The 22,821-nt window shown below is 38.9% G+C and overlaps 1 protein-coding gene across 1 annotated transcript in view; it reads right to left on the reverse strand.

Moving 5' to 3' along the window:
* Positions 1-670: 670 nt before the first annotated feature.
* LOC147732856 (nicotinamide N-methyltransferase-like) overlaps positions 671-22,821 on the reverse strand; it is a 198,432-nt gene continuing 176,281 nt past the window's right edge. The window contains exon 3 of the mRNA XM_086957402.1: positions 671-2,300. Within this exon, the coding sequence (XP_086813528.1) occupies positions 1,871-2,300 (430 nt within the window). The 3' untranslated portion in view covers positions 671-1,870. The remainder of the gene's footprint in view (positions 2,301-22,821) is intronic.

Below are 22,821 nucleotides of genomic sequence, written 5' to 3' on the forward strand. Positions count from 1 at the left end.
GTACTAGGCTGGTGCAATTAAACGTCTGCCTCTTTAGTTCAATACTTACGGCTTTATCTGAGTCTTGCACATTCCTGCTTTCTCCCTTTGTGACGTTTTTCCTTTTTTGTCTTCCTCCCTCTTTCTGATTTGTGTGTTTTTCCCTCTTTTGCATTTGGGTTATATCTGGTGTGCAAAAATAAGTGCTGGTACCGGAGAGTAGGTGCCAGGGTCCCCCACTGAAACTAGCTGCTCAAATTGATCACTGTCTAAAGGAAACATTTGATACCATAGAGTATAGAAAAAATCATAAAAGTGACGCCACATGTATTTTAAGCAAAAACGGCACAATTCAAAAACAGCACTTGATTACAAGCGACGTCACACTTTCTTCCCCAAGAATTACTCTACCTACCACCTTCTCTCTTTTCTGTCTGTCGCTTTTCAAGGACACCTTTGCTTTCTCCTTTGTCTCTTTTTTCTCTTTTCTCTCTCAATTTCCCCCTCTTTCACTCATTTGTTACTCTAGTTCACACTTTCTCTGAGTCCTCCTCCAAAGAACACTAGGCATTATTATTCAAACTTTTCAGCGAAGTATAGAATAGCACTCTGTTGCCTTTTAACTTTTTATACCTCTATATAAATTCCAACTAAACACATGCACATGACCGAAAACGACATGAGCTGAAAATATGTTGGTAGTCTAAGAAAATCTTTATTGAGATGTAGAACAACAAATAAAGTTTGCAAAGGCACACATTATAACCAGGCCACATGACATTTCTTAACAACGTACTTGGGGAAAACATTGAAGATATGTAAGCTGGAACAAAGCATACAAAAATGGATACATTTCAGAAAGAATAACTAATAATAAATGATAATGATAATAGCAACAATTAAATATAGAATTCATTTTGTATTGGTAATTTGCAATGTACATTTGCAATATGGCGGACCAGACACCTGCCTCATTTGTGACTAAGTCTCTGTCCTTCAAACGCTAACTGAATTTATGTGACAAAACTGATATGGTAACGAATCCAACGCTATAGAGCCTTTGCTCTAGGATAAGCCAAAAAAAAGATAAGTACCCAGGGAAGAGAGGACCTTGGAAGTGGGATTTGACAAAATGGTGGAGGGAGAGAACTGATTTCTAGACCTACCAGTGCTTAGATTGAGACCAAACATAGGAACAGTGGGAAAGGACTATTTCGGAATGTTTTAAAAATTCTCCCAATTTTCCTCTCTGTCCGCTTGAGCTGTAAAGATAGGATTTCACTTTCCAAAGAAGAGGGACAAATTTTGGCCTGTGAGGAATCTTTTTTTCCAGCTTTGATGAAGATTAATAACAATGGTTTATATTAATGCCTAGTAGAAAAACAGCCTTAGTGGTACGATTATTGCGTCAAAGATTCAGAAGACAAAACATTTTTAAAGCCTGGATTTACATAAAGTTTAAACAAGGCTCTCAGTTGGACGGGATTTGCAAAGGTGAAGTTGTCCCACTATGTTCACTTCCCCACCACATAACGATTCGGAATGGGTCTCATTTTGGGATTTAAAAAGGCTTTTAAGGTTTGCAAAATGGATTTCCTAAAAAACGTCCATTTCAAACCCTGTTATTTTGCAATTCGCTCAAATGACTTTGTAAGCTGACCCTAAATGACAAAAGTAGGATAATTTAAATTGACCAAGAGACACATAGGCAGAAAGAAATGTACATAGTTGGGCGCTAATCTAAATGAGAAAATCTTTGGTATTTGCTCAATGAGGAAAATATTAACATTTTGATTGTGTGACTCAATTTGTGATTTTAATCCCAAATGCACACTTTTCACACAGAAGTTACATTATCTGCATACAATTTTCAGTGCAGATGACCCTACATTTACTTTTCTTTGCGTGCACTTATAACTACTAGGTGACTATAATCTGTTATGTCAAACAAATGTTCAACTTTCCTTTTAACAATGTGCTGCTCCACAATGACATAACCAATATCAGTGAGAGATTTCCTTAGATCATCCTCGTCCATGCATACATGAGGAAACTTGAAGTTGTTGACCATGTAAAATGTGGTGTCGAGGCCCATCATGATTACGAGATGCCCTCCGACTTTCAACAGTGTTGTTATATTTTTCAGAACGCTGCAGAAACTTTTCTTGTCTGATATACGTACGTCGATGTAATGTGGTAGCAGCAGACAGTCAGCCTGGGGCAGCATGATTGGAGAAAAAGGATTACATTTGGTGACGTCACATTTGAGAAACTGCTTGATCTTTTGCCGCAACTCAATTTGCTTCTCCGTCCAAGAATTTCTAAAATAAATACATAATGCACCATTAAAATGCTTTCTTTTTTTAATTGATTTATTCAGTTTTGTCTAAAAATTGCCCAGATTTTCAGCTTAGTCACTTAGTAAATCATAGTCCTGCACTGTGTGTATGTTTTCCTATATATAATATATATATATATATATATATATATATATATATATATATATATATATATATATATATATATATATATATATATATATATATATATATATATATATATATATATATATATACATATACATATTACCTACTGGCGATAGCCAGTAGGTATATATAGTTAGGACCTAGTTACCATAGGAAATCCCCAACATTCTATTGGGAATAACTTTGGCGCCCATTGAGGAATCTGTGTGTAATTTCCTTAACATTGCCTCGCTCCGCTCCGCTCCTTCCCTGAAAGTTTCGGGGGGATTCGTCAAGCGGGGGCCGAGAAAAAAGGGGGGTCCCAAAACGTGCTTTTGCCATGTTAATTTCCATATGAAACTTTAGACACGGCTAAATGGATTTACACCAAACTTGGCAAAATGGTAGGTACTGGTATGGAGATGTGCCTTTGCTATGTTTGGTGAAAATCCCTCCAGTAGTTTTTGCAAAAAATGAATGTGAAATGAAGCCCAATGCAATTTTCCATAGGACCTTTAGACACGGCTACAGCCCGAATGGCTGAATGGAATTACACCAAACTTGGCAAAATGGAAGGGACTGATATGCAGTAGTGCCTTTTTTATATTTGGTGAAAATCGCTCCAGTAGTTGTTGTGAAAATTTAATTTTCCCAAATTATATATCTATGGGAAGGACACCGTCCGTGCACGGTTCATGCACGGTCCTTGCACGGTCCTTGCACTGTGCGCGTACCCTAGCATGCGCAAGTGGAATTCTGATTGGCTTTTGGACGTCTGTCAACATTCCAGAAAGTCGAGATGAGGAAGTGCTGTCAGCCATCTTGTTTTTGTGGCAGAAGGTAGCTGTTAACAGAAGGCTAGTACTTGAAAAGGGGGCAGGGTAGAGATTCCTGACCCCCCTGCGCGGACGGTGGTCTAAAAAGACAAAAAAGAATACATTTAAATAACAAGTTTGAGTGTTTAGATGTTGGTTAAGTGTAATATTGAGTGGTGACTTTTTCACCTTTGGGTTTAGATAGGTGTTTTGTGGAGAGTTAGTATGGTAATAGATAGCGAGCAGTGGGTGTAGGTTGAAGATTATGTGAGTTTGAAAGATTTGAAATTTTGAACCAATTAAAATGTTACTTTGGTTTTGATTTTGTGTGTCATGAAATTTTATTGGCTGGGTATCTGAATATGTATGAGAAATGAGAGGGAAACACAGCCATTTTGTAATTGTAGTGTCTGAGGTACACTTCTGAAGGATTTTTGTGAGTTGAATTTCTGGTGTGAGATTGACACAGTATTTACTGTTCAATAGTTTTCTAGAAGGTGAGTTGTTAATTTGTAAGGAGATCTATGTTGTTTAGTTTAAGTTAATAGGAACAATGTTTTGCTACTCTCTCTGTCTTTCTCTCTCTCTCTCTCTCTCTCTCTCTCTCTCTCTCTCTCACTGTGTCCCTTTCTGTCCACCACTGTTCTTTTTCCTTTTTATCTTTTTCAAAAAAATCTTTTGTTTCACTTATTCATTTTTCTTTTCTCTTTATATTGTTGTTTTTCTCTCAGGCTTCGATGTTCCTGTTGATGAGAGTAATTTTGAAGGAGAACTTTATGATGGAGGAGATAACATGGAGGATTTCTATGATGAATCCTTGGATTCATATTTAATGGAAGCTTTGGAGTTCATTGAGTTTGAGGATTCTTTTGGGAGATTTTCAATGTTGATATTGTTGATGATGCAATGTTAGACGATGATTTAAATTTCGAAAATTCCCAACAATAAATTTATATTTAGTAAATAAAATTTATTTGAGAAATTAAACTTTTTTAAATGTAATTTATGAGGTAGTGGTCAAATAATTGTTGTATGAAGTGAGATTTGTAGTATAGAGTGCAACATTTTTGTGTTATATAGTAGGTTTACTAATAGTCCATGAGTCCATTGAGTGTCCATGACCCCCTAGGCAAAGGGGGCAGGGTAGAAACAACCTGACCCCCTAGATGTAAATGTAAATGTAAATGTACAGGAATTTATATAGCGCAATTCACCAAGCGGTTTCTAAGCGCTTGCTTAGGGAACCCGTCCTGGTATTCCCCTGTGAGATAACCCCGACAGGGTATCCGCAAGGTGAAAGCCCGGCATCCCGCCGCAAGGGGCCGTTGTGGAGATTAAGCACGCTATTGCCCAGAGTCGCAGAGTGTGAACCCGTGAATAGAGTAGGCACCGAAGCAAGAATTGTCGAGTCCATGGACATTTTAGGACTCAAAACTCCGCCGAGCCGGGAATTGAACCCTGGTCCCGGGCTGACCTCTGCTTCCAGGACTGCCTCCTCTATCCAGTGAGCCACACTTCTCCACTAGGGCTGCTTAGGTGGTCCCACAAGGATATTAACATATTTAAACGTTATCCGCTAATAGAATTTGCATTTAAAAAACCTTGCGAATTCACTGAAAAAACCATAGGTTTCAGGCTTTATATAGTTAGGAATTAGCATATTTTCACGCAATCTGTGAGAGTGCTGTTAACTAAGATTCTGGCTTTTGGATTTAGATACAAGGATTAGATTGAAGATACAAAATGTTTAGGAAATCCAAACCTAATCAATGCTTCCCAAAGGTATAACTAACTAACTTGGTCAAATGCCTTAGCGGCATCTATAGCCACAATTGTTAGGGGGAGTTTCTTGTCAGTGGCATAATCTTTTGCGGCAATAGCCTGGAAAGTTAATTCATTTAAGTGCCTGCCTGGCATAAACCCCCTCTGATCCTCGTGCACAACAGATTTAATCACATTAGCCAATCTCGCTGCCAACACCCCTGCAAAGATTTTATAATCTGTGTTGAGCAGCGAGATCGGCCGATAGGACTCAATAGCAAGAGGATCTTTATTAGGCTTCAAGACCAGTGTAACTGTGGCCTCCAACCAAGTTTGGGGAATAGGTTCTCCTATCAAATATATTTTATTAAATAAGGTTGTAAGAACAGGCACAACAATATCTGAACCTATTTGGTAGATTTCAATTGGAAGCCCATCTGGGCCTGCTGCCTTTCCCCTTCGCCATTTTTCTCAACTGGTTATATACCTCTCCCTCCTTAATAGTGGGACTCAGAAAGGAACTATCTGCCACTGTTAGCTGAGGTAGATCAAGTTGTTCCAACCAATTCCCAGACCTTTGGGGTAATGGGTCGTTATTCTCTGTAAATAACTTTTGCATATAAATTTTAGCCTCTTCGGATATCTGGTCATTATTATACGATATGGTGCCTGTACCATTGATTTTTAAGCCACTTATTTGGTTTCTAGCCCTATCCGTCCTAGCCTTCCATGCTAAAAGACGTCCACACTTTTCTCCGTACGAGAAGTTCTGCAACTTGCTTGCATTCCACCTATCCTTGATGATCTTGTCTAGACTAGCCTGATATTTAGCTTTTAATCCCTCCAGTTCTTTCTGGATAGAGACCGGGTTCTCCTGCTGATGTAACAATGCCATCTGCAGCTGCTGTTCCTTTTGTTTTATTGAGGATATAGAATCCACCTCCCTCCTAGCCTTATTCCTACTGATCATAGCAGTAGTAAAGTTTTCCCTATTCCTAATCCTCCAGACATCTATTACATTAAAATCTTTCATAATATTTTTCAATTCTCTTTTCGACTTGTAAGGAGGAGAAAAAACGGCCCTGGGGGTACGATCTAAGCTTGGATCAAACACCAAATAAAATCGCCTCCAAGGATGACAGGTATACTCATAGTGGAAAGGCTTATTTTCAAATTTAGAAGGGCCTCTGGGGAGTCCTGATTAGGTCCATAATATACTGCGCAGGCAAATCTCACATTGTCCATGATCAAAGAAGTAGTTAGCCATCTGCCTGAGCAATCTGTTTCATACCTTTCTACCTGGATCCCACAATTAGCCCGAATAATCACTGCTACCCCCTTAGTGCTTCTGCTTTGTATAGAACAAAGCAAATCTTGAATCCACTTTTGATTTTTAAAAGCTTCCCTACATTCCAGTGATTCAAGATGGGTCTCTTCCAATAACAAAACATACGCCCTCGATTTATTCAAAAACTCGCAGATTCTGTTTAACTTCTTTCGCACTCTCAGTCCATTCACGTTCCAGGTTATTATTTTAACTTTGTTAGTCGTACTGGCCATTGGATTTAGATATGTATTTCAAATATGTCTCAACACAGGGCTTAACATTTCTATTTAATAGGGTTATCTCCAATTTTTTGGTTCTATGAGGAATATATTTTCCTATTATCAACCCCTCCCCCTTCCCTCCCACTTCCTCCCCCTTGAGGAACCCCCCCTCTTGGACTTTGGCGATCATACCGCCATTTTGAGAATCTGTCCCGAACCCGGATTCTGCCTCCTTACGTGTATCTACTAAGTAATGTGCCTACCACCCTTAAACATGAGTAATTTTCACTGCTTTCTTAATATGATATGTCATATTCCTACTAAGATTATTTACCCCTATGTGTTTTTCTAAAAATCTTAATCTACTATACATATATATATACATATATATATATATATATTACCTACTGGCGGTCGCCAGTAGGTATATATAGTTAGGATTTTTTCTCTATGGGACCTTTGAAAATTCTATGTCTAATAACTTTGGCGTTTGTGGACGGAATCGGTTGAAATTTTCAGGAAAATGGCACATTTTGTTTCTGAGCAGCCCCTAAAAATTTGGGGGGGTTTCGTCAAGGGGGGGCCGAGAAAAAAGGGGGGTCCCAAAACGCGTTTTTAACATTGAGTTTTCCATAGGGCGTTTGGCCTCACTTTTAGCTCGAACGGCTGAATGGATTTGCACGAAACTTGGCAAAATTGTAGGGACTGTTAGCCCGATGTGCCTTTGCTGGGACTCAATATATGTGCTCCAGTAGATTTTGAGAAATTAACATTTTAAAAAACAGATATATCTGTGACAGCGTCCTGGGTAGCGCTCCGGTTCGCGTACTTGTCGCGTAACAGAGCTTTGCGAAGCGAAGCTGATTGGCTCTCCTGTGTCTGTCAACATTCTAAACAGTCCGGAGCGGCCACCATCTTGTCTCTCGGTAGGATCGATTGACAAGAGGAGGCCAAAACGAAGGGGCAAATGACCGTAAGGGGGCATAGTGGATCCTCCCTGACCCCCTAGGTTTGATGTGAAGGCTTTAAAAGGGCCCCGCGGGGCAAAAAAAAAAAAAGAATAATGTTTTTTTTCGTGAGGTGCGCCCGGTACGCGCACCGGAAAGCGGTCCGGGGAGCGTACTATAAGGAAACAAGAATGATTGACTTTCAAAATATTGTATGTTTATTGATTGTTCATTTTGTTGTTTTTTTTGTTTGTTTTTATTTACGTAGCAATATGTAGGTACCAATGCAGAGTCTAAAAATAAATAAACACTGTCTCCTTTATAGATATCTTGCAAGTTGTTTCTGAAGTTTTTGTGGTATATGGAATTCATACCATAGTCTGTCTGGAAAGCCGAAACAATATGGAGGTAGGAGATGATAAAGAGATGTTAAATACACATTGGAGATAATATAGTGGAAGAAAGGAAGTAACTATGAGCAAACTTACTATGTAACACAAAAAAGTTGCACAGTATATTTAAAGTCTGACTTTATATTATAATCAATTTGCTACTAGTTTACAAAATACATATAAAAATGAATAATGTCTCAAACAATTTTTGAATAATTAAATAAAAATTTATTTTTCTGATTCTTTTTCAAAATTAAAAAGAAATTCTAATAATTCATTGTCAGTTTTTTTTTATTTTCAAGTAGGAAATCTACTGCTTCCACACATTGCAGAAGTTCAAAGTCCCGTGAATCATCATAGAATTCAGAGTCAATTTCTGTATCTGTTTTGCTTCCTGCAACAATTTCCAAGTTAGTTTTGTTCTCTCCTTCCATTTTTGTGCTGTAAAATAAATTTTTACAAAATATATCAGTACAGATAGGGCACTGTTGGGTTTAAGTACAGACAGATAGTTTGGTTTTTTGAACAGTGATTTTTTCGTTGGGCAGTGTATGGCATCAAACTGGAAGTAGAAATATGAAAAAATGTATGAAATAAACTCTAAGTCAATTCTTAATTATACAAGACAAGTCTAACTCCATCCATAACTAAAACAGAGAAGTCTATTTTATTCTATAAGTATTACAGAGGGATAGTATATAACTATCTGAAAATGTTTTCCTAATTAGCTTACAGTACAGAACATACTTCAGTTTTTAAAATAACATCTTACCTTTCAAATAGAACTTCAAGTTATCAGTTGAAATGTACTTGATATGTACTTCAAGAAGTAGTAGTCGAAATGGCTGTGTTTCTCTCTTTCTTTATATATATTCAGGTGCATAACCAATCAAATGTCATGATATAATAGTAGAAATTGAAAGTAACATTTTAATTGGTTGTCAATTCCAACACTTCAGATGTGTTTTGTGAAGTAATTTACCTCAGGGAATTTAGAGAGGTCTACATGCTAAATGGCTAAATGGAATTCCAACCAAATTTGTGAAAATGGTAGGGATTGGTATGTAGTATGAGCTAATGTTTAATTGGTGAAAGTGTCTTCTGTGTTTTTTTTGTAAATTACTTTCCCACCTTTTTTGAGCAAGTGCTTGTCAGTGCGTGTCCCGGTACGCGAACCTGCAGCGTTACGGGAGTCCTCCATTTTGTGTTTCGGTAGAAATGAGATAGAAGATGGAGGGTAAATAATGTTCAGATTGGGTAGAAGGGGGCACTTTAGATGTATCCTGACCCCTATGTTTTCTGAGGGTGGCTGAGGAGGCTCATATATGTCGAAAAAAAATTTAATTTTTCGCGCTGTTAGCTGCCAGTACGCGAACCGGGTAGCGAACCGGGAAGCGAACATAAGTGAAAATTAGTGAAAAAAGGTACATTCGAAATTTAAAAAGAGTAATTAAAGTTAAGGTAGCTCTGAAAAGAGCTTTTGGGTTCTGTGTAAGTTCTAGGTACTTATAAGTAGGTACCAATACACAGTCTTAAATTTTGTATGAAAACTCTGTTCCCCTCATCTGAGAAGTGCATGCCATCTTCTCTGTAGATATCTTGCATGTAATAACGCAAGTTATTGTTGTAGATCGAGCCCATTCCATGGTCTCTCAAGTAAGCAGAAACAGACTCATTTACATGCTTTCTCGATTTCTCAATTTGTGGACAAAATTGATTGGACCACATCCATTTCTGTCTTTGGCATATATTGGAATATACCAAGGTAGTTTGAGGAAAAAGTGTCATCAATTGCTCAAAGGTGTCTTTTAAGAGCATTTCCAGACCTACCCCAGTCAAAGTGCCCAAATCATTTCCTCCACAGTGCACTATTATGAGGTCCGGGTTTGGCAAATGTAAAAAGGTTTTCACCAATGGTATCAATTGGTGACATTTCAATCCTCTTCGGCCAATCCATTTGATTTCCACATTTTGTAAATTGAGGTTGTGTAAATTTCTGTTATCAGCATACCTGTGAGCCCAGTGGATGTAGCTATGTCCAAGAATCCAGACTGAAAACATGGCTAGAGGAGTTTTTGCTGCAGTCAGTTGAAGTGTGGGAATGAAATGGCAGTTGAAATAGTGAAGTTTGTAATGAAAAAAACTGTGGAGTTTGAGTGCAAATGATTCATTAGTAGTGATTGGTGGATTTCCATTGCTGAAAACAGAAAGTTAGGGTGCATGGATGTGTTCTTTGAAAGATATAATTTGAATGGTTCATTAAAAATGATGTTATGAAAGATTGCAGTGGATTAGCAGGTGTACTGAGAGTTCAGAGTTCATTTGAAACATTGTTGTGTGAACTTGTAAACATGAGAGGTCTGGCAGGCGGTAGTTGCTATGGAAAAAGGGCAGAAAGGGCAGAGGGGGTAAGGGTGTTGATTTGAAAATAGTGAGGGAAGAGTTATGATTGGCTGACATGAGAGATATGTGTGATGAATATCAGCATTTCAGTGCCTTTGTTGGTTCCAGCCTCTGGAGTGCATACCTTTTATTCTGCTAATTGGTGTGTTTCTGAGACTGTTTTGAAATTCAAAAAGCATTTGTTAAGGTGAGTTATAATTTTGTGGCTTCACAGTTGTCAATATCAGGAAGGACTTTTGTAACTACAGCAATTATATATCATGACGGTCCTTCAACTACTTCAGGAAATTACACAGCTTATTTAAAATCTGGAAATGGCTGGTCATTCTGCTATGATTCTGTTTTAACTTTCAAAAACAAATTGCCTTTCCACCTTCAAAATTCAATTATAAGGTAAGTGTTTAGTACTCTTTACGTTACATCTCTATCAAATTTAACTTTTATTAGTTCCACTGCTTCATTTCTTTACCCTTCAGTTTCCTGCCTTTGCTACTACTCTCATTTCTTTTTCTATTACTTACTTATACTACTCTTTCCACTCCTTTTCTCAGTTCCTCTTTCAACAGTGTCTGTGTGTTACTCCCTCTATTTGTCTTTCTTTTAACATTACTCTCTGTTTACTTACTCTTGTTTTTTAAAAAATAAATTTTTTTAGTTCTCTTCCGGTTTGCGTACCGGTGCGGGAACCGGGAAGCGAATCAAAAGAAATAGAGGTTGCTAGAGTGCTAAACATTCTAGCAATTTTTCATAAAGGGAAGGTAGTTCTGAAAATAACTTTTTTTTATTTTTTTTGTTGTTTTTTATTCTTTTTATTATTTTTCTGAACATTTTTATACTTTTTTTGTATTTTTTTCAGGGGGAAGAACGAAAAACAGGCATTAGAAACGGCTCAACAGGAGCAACAAAAAAAACCCCACTTTCTGGGGCGTTTTGAGCACTTGTGATTTTCAAATGCTCTGTTCATTAATGTAAAGCTCATTTCGCCGTAACAAAGCAAACCCCCACAAGAAATGCACACCAGCTTGATATGTTGAAAATTAGTTTGAATAGCGGGGACCATCTCCCTCGCCTCTGGTCCCGAAAGACTTTCATGGGATGAGGTGGTGGCCACAAGAGTTGGTGGATTTTCACGTAGGTTACGCACCTCCGCCATACTATAATTTATTGGATGCCACCTTTGCATGTGGCGATGCATTGTATAGTTACCAAAGCTATACTTTTTATCCGTGCCTCGAGACAGAGGTACTTTACATATCAGGCATGTAACATAAAGTGCATTCACCTTTTTTTGGCCTGCAGGAAATGAAAAAAACTGCCAAATAAAATTGGCCTTGCGGTGTGATTTCCGGGGCTCTTCAGGGAAAATTTTTATTTGATGTACATCTTGTTCTTCTTCTTCCTCCTCTTCTTCAGGGTTGGGAATAAACTGGGGAGGTGGTCCATCCTTCCTAGGAGGTTGTGGTGGTGGTGGGGGTCCACCAGCTGCAGCTACAATTGAAGCCATCTTCCAATAATGAAAATAGTTAGCCATCTGCCTGAGCAATCTGTTTCATACCTTTCTACCTGGATCCCACAATTAGCCCGAATAATCACTGCTACCCCCTTAGTGCTTCCGCTTTGTATAGAACAAAGCAAATCTTGAATCCACTTTTGATTTTTAAAAGCTTCCCTACATTCCAGTGATTCAAGATTCTCTCTCTCTCTCTCTCTCTCTCTCTCTCTCTCTCTCTCTCTCACTGTGTCCCTTTCTGTCCACCACTGTTCTTTTTCCTTTTTATCTTTTTCTAAAAATTCTTTTGTTTCACTTATTCATTTTTCTTTTCTCTTTATATTGTTGTTTTTCTCTCAGGCTTCGATGTTCCTGTTGATGAGAGTAATTTTGAAGGAGAACTTTATGATGGAGGAGATAACATGGAGGATTTCTATGATGAATCCTTGGATTCATATTTAATGGAAGCTTTGGAGTTCATTGAGTTTGAGGATTCTTTTGGGAGATTTTCAATGTTGATATTGTTGATGATGCAATGTTAGACGATGATTTAAATTTCGAAAATTCCCAACAATAAATTTATATTTAGTAAATAAAATTTATTTGAGAAATTAAACTTTTTTAAATGTAATTTATGAGGTAGTGGTCAAATAATTGTTGTATGAAGTGAGATTTGTAGTATAGAGTGCAACATTTTTGTGTTATATAGTAGGTTTACTAATATCCTTAAGCCTTATTGAGATGTAAAGACATGGAGATTGCATGATAGTATGTGAACCGTGTAAATGTAACTGCATTGATGTAATTTTTGAAATACCAATGCTGCCTTGTCTTTTTATACTACCCTAACAGCAGTGCACTATCCTTATTACTAAAGACTTGATAAAGTTAGTTTAATATTAAGTGTTTCTATAATGATAAATCAAAGTGATTTATTTTTCTTTCCAAGTTACAGCAAGAAAATTTAAATATAAAATGGACCACCACAAGGAGGAGGCCGTTGTAATTTTTTATGAATTTTCTGCAATCTATATTGAGATTATGAATGAATCAGAAATTGACAGTATCAGTAATAATCAAGTTGATGTTGGAGGCGAAGACATGATGGAATTCTTTGATCAGTCTGTGGATGATGAATTTGTAGAATGTTTGGACACCATAGAGTGCCAGGAAATTTCTCTGCAGACTTTTCATGAGGAGAATCCAGAAGATGTGAATGAAGAAGAAATACCAGATCAGTTAATGTTGGAAGTTCTTTTAAATTTTGAAAATTCTGAAGATTAAATTTATATTTAGAAAGTAAGAATTGTTTGTTTTTAATTTATGAGGTAGTCGCCAAGTGATTGTGGTATGATGTAGGACTTGTAGTATAGAGTGCAATATCGCCGCCATTTTGTGGTTTCAAAAGAAAGTGAACAATAAATGATGAAAACGTAGAAAGGGGTTCCCTGAAGGAAGGTCAAAAATAATATTTATTTTTAAAAAAAACATTCTATAGGTCCGCACACGGGAAAGGCTCGGAGAGTGCCCTGTGAGTGCTCGGAGAGCACACCCTACCGCCGCCATTTTGTGGTTTAAAAGAAAGTTAACAATAAAAAATGAAAACGTGGAAAGGGGGCAGGGTTGAGTGTCCATGACCCCCTAGGCCTTCTCAGGGGGCCTCTAAAGGACTCCAAAGGTTAAAAAAATGTTTATTAAAAAAAAAAAATCTCTAGCTTTGGGCACGGGAAGTGCTCGGAGAGAGCCCTCTGAGTGCTCGAAGAGCGAATCCTACCGACGCCATTTTGTGGTTTTAAAAGAAAGTTAACAATAAAAGATGAAAACGTGGAAAGGGGGCAGGGTTGAGTGTCCATGACCCCCTAGGCAAAGGGGGCAGGGTAGAAACAACCTGACCCCCTAGATGTAAATGTAAATGTACAGGAATTTATATAGCGCAATTCACCAAGCGGTTTCTAAGCGCTTGCTTAGGGAACCCGTCCTGGTATTCCCCTGTGAGATAACCCCAACAGGGTATCCGCAAGGTGAAAGCCAGGCATCCCGCCGCAAGGGGCCATTGTGGAGATTAAGCACGCTATTGCCCAGAGTCGCAGAGTGTGAACCCATGAATAGAGTAGGCACCGAAGCAAGAATTGTCGAGTCCATCGACATTTTAGGACTCAAAACTCCGCCGAGCCGGGAATTGAACCCTGGTCCCAGGCTGACCTCTGCTTCCAGGACTGCCTCCTCTATCCAGTGAGCCACACTTCTCCACTAGGGCTGCTTAGGTGGTCCCACAAGGATATTAACATATTTAAACGTTATCCGCTAATAGAATTTGCATTTAAAAAACCTTGCGAATTCACTGAAAAAACCATAGGTTTCAGGCTTTATATAGTTAGGAATTAGCATATTTTCACCCAATCTGTGAGAGTGCTGTTAACTAAGATTCTGGCTTTTGGATTTAGATACAAGGATTAGATTGAAGATACAAAATGTTTAGGAAATCCAAACCTAACTAATGCTTCCCAAAGGCATAACTAACTAACTTGGTCAAATGCCTTAGCGGCATCTATAGCCACAATTGTTAGGGGGAGTTTCTTGTCAGTGGCATAATCTTTTGCGGCAATAGCCTGGAAAGTTAATTCATTTAAGTGCCTGCCTGGCATAAACCCCCTCTGATCCTCGTGCACAACAGATTTAATCACATTAGCCAATCTCGCTGCCAACACCCCTGCAAAGATTTTATAATCTGTGTTGAGCAGCGAGATCGGCCGATAGGACTCAATAGCAAGAGGATCTTTATTAGGCTTCAAGACCAGTGTAACTGTGGCCTCCAACCAAGTTTGGGGAATAGGTTCTCCTATCAAATATATTTTATTAAATAAGGTTGTAAGAACAGGCACAACAATATCTGAACCTATTTGGTAGATTTCAATTGGAAGCCCATCTGGGCCTGCTGCCTTTACCTTCGCCATTTTTCTCAACTGGTTATATACCTCTCCCTCCTTAATAGTGGGACTCAGAAAGGAACTATCTGCCACTGTTAGCTGAGGTAGATCAAGTTGTTACAACCAGTTCCCAGACCTTTGGGGTAATGGGTCGTTATTCTCTGTAAATAACTTTTGCATATAAATTTTAGCCTCTTCGTATATCTGGTCATTATTATACGATATGGTGCCTGTACCATTGATTTTTAAGCCACTTATTTGGTTTCTAGCCCTATCCGTCCTAGCCTTCCATGCTAAAAGACGTCCACACTTTTCTCCGTACGAGAAGTTCTGCAACTTGCTTGCATCCCACCTATCCTTGATGATCTTGTCTAGACTAGCCTGATATTTAGCTTTTAATCCCTCTAGTTCTTTCTGGATAGAGACCGGGTTCTCCTGCTGATGTAACGATGCCATCTGCAGCTGCTGTTCCTTTTGTTTTATTGAGGATATAGAATCCACCTCCCTCCTAGCCTTATTCCTACTGATCATAGCAGTAGTAAAGATTTCCCTATTCCTAATCCTCCAGACATCTATTACATTAAAATCTTTCATAATATTTTTCAATTCTCTTTTCGACTTGTAAGGAGGAGAAAAAACGGCCCTGGGGGTACGATCTAAGCTTGGATCAAACACCAAATAAAATCGCCTCCAAGGATGACAGGTATACTCATAGTGGAAAGGCTTATTTTCACATTTAGAAGGGCCTCTGGGGAGTCCTGATTAGGTCCATAATATACTGCGCAGGCAAATCTCACATTGTCCATGATCAAAGAAGTAGTTAGCCATCTGCCTGAGCAATCTGTTTCATACCTTTCTACCTGGATCCCACAATTAGCCCGAATAATCACTGCTACCCCCTTAGTGCTTCTGCTTTGTATAGAACAAAGCAAATCTTGAATCCACTTTTGATTTTTAAAAGCTTCCCTACATTCCAGTGATTCAAGATGGGTCTCTTCCAATAACAAAACATACGCCCTCGATTTATTCAAAAACTCGCAGATTCTGTTTAACTTCTTTCGCACTCTCAGTCCATTCACGTTCCAGGTTATTATTTTAACTTTGTTAGTCGTACTGGCCATTGGATTTAGATATGTATTTCAAATATGTCTCAACACAGGGCTTAACATTTCTATTTAATAGGGTTATCTCCAATTTTTTGGTTCTATGAGGAATATATTTTCCTATTATCAACCCCTCCCCCTTCCCTCCCACTTCCTCCCCCTTGAGGAACCCCCCCTCTTGGACTTTGGCGATCATACCGCCATTTTGAGAATCTGTCCCGAACCCGGATTCTGCCTCCTTACGTGTATCTACTAAGTAATGTGCCTACCACCCTTAAACATGAGTAATTTTCACTGCTTTCTTAATATGATATGTCATATTCCTACTAAGATTATTTACCCCTATGTGTTTTTCTAAAAATCTTAATCTACTATACATATATATATACATATATATATATATATATTACCTACTGGCGGTCGCCAGTAGGTATATATAGTTAGGATTTTTTCTCTGGGGAGTCCTGATTAGGTCCATAATATACTGCGCAGGCAAATCTCACATTGTCCATGATCAAAGAAGTAGTTAGCCATCTGCCTGAGCAATTATTATTATTATTATTATTATTATTATTCTGAGTTTTGTATAGCGCCTGGCTACCAATAGGCATCCCCGCGCTTATCAGAACATAACACTACTAAAAGAATGCAAAGATTAAACAGAGAACAAAAAAGTTTTTAAAAGTTTACGGAACCTGAGAAGACTGGCTTCGGAGCGCAGTTGTAATGGCAGTGAGTTCCACAAGGAGGCCACATTTATTGAAAACCTACTGCCACCAGTTCTAGCCTTTTTTACCCTGCCAACCTGAAGGAGATGTTGGTGGTCAGAGCGAAGGGAGCGAGAGGCCTTATAGGGCTGGACCATCTCCTCCAGAATAGGTGGACCCACCCCGTGCAGAACTTTGTGGGCGATGCAGAGTGACTTGAATTTCACCCTGTCCCTCACAGGGAGCCAGTGCAGTGCCCTCAACGCCGGGCGGGCAGATTGACGCCTAGGGAGACCCGTCAAAAGCCTGGCAGCCGCGTTCTGCACTTGCTGCAGTCTGTTCAGGGTAGATTCGGGTGCGCCCAGGAATAGCGCATTGCTGAAATCCAGCCGCGAGATGACAAGTCCCTGGATGAGAAGCCTTTGAGTGGCCACTGGGAGCAAGGGCAGAATCTTCTGGGCTGAACGGAGCAGGCCAAAGCACACACCTGCAGTTTTTTTGGCATGGGTTTTAAATGATAGGTCCTGCTCCAGCCATACCCCCAAGCTCTTGATCTCCTGCTTGGGGGGGGGGCATCGGTCCCAAACAGTCTGGCCAGCTGCTGGGGGGCAAAGATGGAGAGGAGTTCCCCAGCAGCATCAGTTCCGTTTTGGAGCCATTTAACTTTAGGGCTGAGCTGCACATCCACGTGTAGATCTTTTCAAGACACGTGTGCAGCCGGTCGGGATGGTACGCCGACTGGGAAAGGCCTACCACCAGCTGAGTATCATCAGCGTAACTGATGATTTTGATACCCAGCGGTCGTACCACATTCTCCAGGGGGGCCATGTAAACGTTGAATAAGGTAGGGCTCAATGAAGAGCCCTGTGGCACACCGCACTGGAGAGGGGTAGAAGATGATTTTTCCTGGCCTTCCCACGCCTCAAATGTACGACCTTCCAGGAAGGAGGCGAACCATTTGAGGGCCAAACCCGTGACCCCCACCCCCGAAAGCCGTTGGAGAAGCACCTGATGGTCCACGGTGTCAAAAGCAGCGCTGAGGTCCAGGAGGATCACTGCCACTGATCCCCCCGAATCCAGCATGCTCCTCGCATTCTCCACGACCGCCAGCAGGGCAGTGTCGGTCCCCTGACCGGGGCGAAAACCCGTTTGGGAGTCACCCAGGAGGGAATTGGCTTCCAAGAAGTTGGAAAGGCGGCTATTCACCAGCTTCTCAGCCACCTTACTGATACCCGGCAGCAAAGAGATAGGCCGAAAGTTGGCGATCTGTTTCATACCTTTCTACCTGGATCCCACAATTAGCCCGAATAATCACTGCTACCCCCTTAGTGCTTCTGCTTTGTATAGAACAAAGCAAATCTTGAATCCACTTTTGATTTTTAAAAGCTTCCCTACATTCCAGTGATTCAAGATGGGTCTCTTCCAATAACAAAACATACGCCCTCGATTTATTCAAAAACTCGCAGATTCTGTTCAACTTCTTTCGCACTCTCAGTCCATTCACGTTCCAGGTTATTATTTTAACTTCGTTAGTCGTACTGGCCATTGGATTTAGATATGTATTTCAAATATGTCTCAACACGGGGCTTAACATTTCTATTTAATAGGGTTATCTCCAATTTTTTGGTTCTATGAGGAATATATTTTCCTATTATCAACCCCTCCCCCTTCCCTCCCACTTCCTCCCCCTTGAGGAACCCCCCCTCTTGGACTTTGGCGATCATACCGCCATTTTGAGAATCTGCCCCGAACCCGGATTCTGCCTCCTTACGTGTATCTACTAAGTAATGTGCCTACCACCCTTAAACATGAGTAATTTTCACTGCTTTCTTAATATGATATGTCATATTCCTACTAAGATTATTTACCCCTATGTGTTTTCTAAAAATCTTAATCTACTATACATATATATATACATATATATATATATATTACCTACTGGCGGTCGCCAGTAGGTATATATAGTTAGGATTTTTTCTCTATGGGACCTTTGAAAATTCTATGTCTAATAACTTTGGCGTTTGTGGACGGAATCGGTTGAAATTTTCAGGAAAATGGCACATTTTGTTTCTGAGCAGCCCCTAAAAATTTGGGGGGGTTTCGTCAAGGGGGGGCCGAGAAAAAAGGGGGGTCCCAAAACGCGTTTTTAACATTGAGTTTTCCATAGGGCGTTTGGCCTCACTTTTAGCTCGAACGGCTGAATGGATTTGCACAAAACTTGGCAAAATTGTAGGGACTGTTAGCCCGATGTGCCTTTGCTGGGTCTCAATATATGTGCTCCAGTGGATTTTGAGAAATTAACGTTTTAAAAAACAGATATATCTGTGACAGCGTCCTGGGTAGCGCTCCGGTTCGCGTACTTGTCGCGTAACAGAGCTTTGCGAAGCGAAGCTGATTGGCTCTCCTGTGTCTGTCAACATTCTAAACAGTCCGGAGCGGCCGCCATCTTGTCTCTCGGTAGGATCTAGAGACAAGAGGAGGCCAAAACGAAGGGGCAAATGACCGTAAGGGGGCATAGTAGATCCTCCCTGACCCCCTAGGTTTGATGTGAAGGCTTTAAAAGGGCCCCGCGGGCCAAAAAAAACAAAAATGTTTTTTTTCGTGAGGTGCGCCCGGTACGTGCACCGGAAAGCAGTCCGGGGAGCGTACTATAAGGAAACAAGAATGATTGACTTTCAAAATATTGTATGTTTATTGATTGTTCATTTTGTTGTTTTTTTGTTTATTTTTATTTACGTAGCAACATGTAGGTACCAATGCAGAGTCTAAAAATAAATGAACACTGTCTCCTTTGTAGATATCTTGCAAGTTGTTTCTGAAGTTTTTGTGGTATATGGAATTCACACCATAGTCTGTCTGGAAAGCCGAAACAATATGGAGGTAGGAGATGATAAAGAGATATTAAATACACATTGGAGATAATATAGTGGAAGAAAGGAAGTAACTATGAGCAAACTTACTATGTAACACAAAAAAGTTGCACAGTATATTTAAAGTCTGACTTTACATTATAATCAATTTGCTACTAGTTTACAAAATACATATAAAAATGAATAATGTCTCAAACAATTTTTGAATAATTAAATAAAAATTTATTTTTCTGATTCTTTTTCAAAATTAAAAAGAAATTCTAATAATTCATTGTCAGTTTTTTTTTCATTTTCAAGTAGGAAATCTACTGCTTCCACACATTGCAGAAGTTCAAAGTCCCGTGAATCATCATAGAATTCAGAGTCAATTTCTGTATCTGTTTTGCTTCCTGCAACAATTTCCAAGTTAGTTTTGTTCTCTCCTTCCATTTTTGTGCTGTAAAATGAATTTTAAAAAAATATATCAGTACAGATAGGGCACTGTTGGGTTTAAGTACAGACAGATAGTTTGATTTTTTGAACAGTGATTTTTTCGTTGGGCAGTGTATGGCATCAAACTGGAAGTAGAAATATGAAAAAATGTATGAAATAAACTCTAAGTCAATTCTTAATTATACAAGACAAGTCTAACTCCATCCATAACTAAAACAGAGAAGTCTATTTTATTCTATAAGTATTACAGAGGGATAGTATATAACTATCTGAAAATGTTTTCCTAATTAGCTTACAGTACAGAACATACTTCAGTTTTTAAAATAACATCTTACCTTTCAAATAGAACTTCAAGTTATCAGTTGAAATGTACTTGATATGTACTTCAAGAAGTAGTAGTCGAAATGGCTGTGTTTCTCTCTCTTTCTTTATATATATTCAGGTACATAACCAATCAAATATCATGATATAATAGTAGAAATTGAAAGTAACATTTTAATTGGTTGTCAATTCCAACACTTCAGATGTGTTTTGTGAAGTCATTTACCTCAGGGAATTTAGAGAGGTCTACATGCTAAATGGCTAAATGGAATTCCAACCAAATTTGTGAAAATGGTAGGGATTGGTATGTAGTATGAGCTAATGTTTAATTGGTGAAAGTGTCTTCTGTGTTTTTTTTGTAAATTACTTTCCCACCTTTTTTGAGCGAGTGCTTGTCAGTGCGTGTCCCGGTACGCGAACCTGCAGCGTTACGTGAGTCCTCCATTTTGTGTTTCGGTAGAAATGAGATACAAGATGGAGGGTAAATAATGTTCAGAATGGGTAGAAGGGGGCACTTTAGACGTATCCTGACCCCTATGTTTTCTGAGGGTGGCTGAGGAGGCTCATATATGTCGAAATAAATTTGAATTTTTCGCGCTGTTAGCTGCCGGTACGCGAACCGGGCAGCGAACCGGGAAGCGAACATAAGTGAAAATTAGTAAAAAAAGGTACATTCGAAATTTAAAAAGAGTAATTAAAGTTAAGGTAGCTCTGAAAAGAGCTTTTGGGTTCTGTGTAAGTTCTAGGTACTTATAAGTAGGTACCAATACACAGTCTTAAATTTTGTATGAAAACTCCGTTCCCCTCATCTGAGAAGGGCATGCCATATTCTCTGTAGATATCTTGCATGTAATAACGCAAGGTATTGTTGTAGATCGAGCCCATTCCATGGTCTCTCATGTAAGCAGAAACAGACTTATTTACATGCTTTCTCGATTTCTCAATTTGTGGATAAAATTGATTGGACCACATCCATTTCTGTCTTTGGCATATATTGGAATATACCAAGGCAGTTTGAGGAAAAAGTGTCATCAATTGCTCAAAGGTGTCTTTTAAGAGCATTTCCAGACCTACCCCAGTCAAAGTGCCCAAATCATTTCCTCCACAGTGCACTATTATGAGGTCAGGGTTTGGCAAATGTAAAAAGGTTTTCACCAATGGTATCAATTGGTGACATTTCAATCCTCTTCGGCCAATCCATTTGATTTCCACATTTTGTAAATTGAGGTTGTGTAAATTTCTGTTATCAGCATACCTGTGAGCCCAGTGGATGTAGCTATGTCCAAGAATACAGACTGAAAACATGGCTAGAGGAGTTTTTGCTGCAGTCAGTTGAAGTGTGGGAATGAAATGGCAGTTGAAATAGTGAAGTTTGTAATGTAAAAAAAAAGTGGAGTTTGAGTGCAAATGATTCATTAGTAGTGATTGGTGGATTTCCATTGCTGAAAATAGAAAGTTAGGGTGCATGGATGTGTTCTTTGAAAGATGTAATTTGAATGGTTTATTAAAAATGATGTTATGAAAGATTGCAGTGGATTAGCAGGTGTACTGAGAGTTCAGAGTTCATTTGAAACATTGTTGTGTGAACTTGTAAACATGAGAGGTCTGGCAGGCGGTAGTTGCTATGGAAAAAGGGCAGAAAGGGCAGAGGGGGTAAGGGTGTTGATTTGAAAATAGTGAGGGAAGAGTTTTGATTGGCTGACATGAGAGATATGTGTGATGAATATCAGCATTTCAGTGCCTTTGTTGGTTCCAGCCTCTGGAGTGCATACCTTTTATTCTGCTAATTGGTGTGTTTCTGAGACTGTTTTGAAATTCAAAAAGCATTTGTTAAGGTGAGTTATAATTTTGTGGCTTCACAGTTTTCAATATCAGGAAGGACTTTTGTAACTACAGCAATTATATATCATGACGGTCCTTCAACTACTTCAGGACATTACACAGCTTATTTAAAATCTGGAAATGGCTGGTCATTCTGCTATGATTCTGTTTTAACTTTCAAAAAAAGATTGCCTTTACACCTTCAAAATTCAATTATAAGGTAAGTGTTTAGTACTCTTTACGTTACATCTCTATCAAATTTAACTTTTATTAGGTCCACTGCTTCATTTCTTTACCCTTCAGTTTCCTGCCTTTGCTACTACTCTCATTTCTTTTTCTATTACTTACTTATACTACTCTTTCCACTCCTTTTCTCAGTTCCTCTTTCAACAGTGTCTGTGTGTTACTCCCTCTATTTGTCTTTCTTTTAACATTACTCTCTGTTTACTTACTCTTGTTTTTAAAAAAAAAAATTGTTTTAGTTCTCTTCTGGTTCGCGTACCGGTGCGGGAACCGGGAAGCGAATCAAAAGAAATAGAGGTTGCTAGAGTGCTAAACATTCTAGCAATTTTTCATAAAGGGAAGGTAGTTCTGAAAAGAACTTTTTTTTATTTTTGTTGTTGTTTTTTATTCTTTTTATTATTTTTCTGAACATTTTTATACTTTTTTGTATTTTTTTCAGGGGGAAGAACGAAAAACAGGCATTAGAAATGGCTCAACAGGAGCAACAAAACAAAAACCACTTTCTGGGGCGTTTTGAGCACTTGTGATTTTCAAATGCTCTGTTCATTAATGTAAAGCTCATTTCGCCGTAACAAAGCAAACCCCCACAAGAAATGCA

The sequence above is a fragment of the Lissotriton vulgaris genome, chromosome 2_1 (assembly GCF_964263255.1).
Source record: "Lissotriton vulgaris chromosome 2_1, aLisVul1.2, whole genome shotgun sequence".
Classification (NCBI taxonomy): Eukaryota; Metazoa; Chordata; class Amphibia; order Caudata; family Salamandridae; genus Lissotriton; species Lissotriton vulgaris.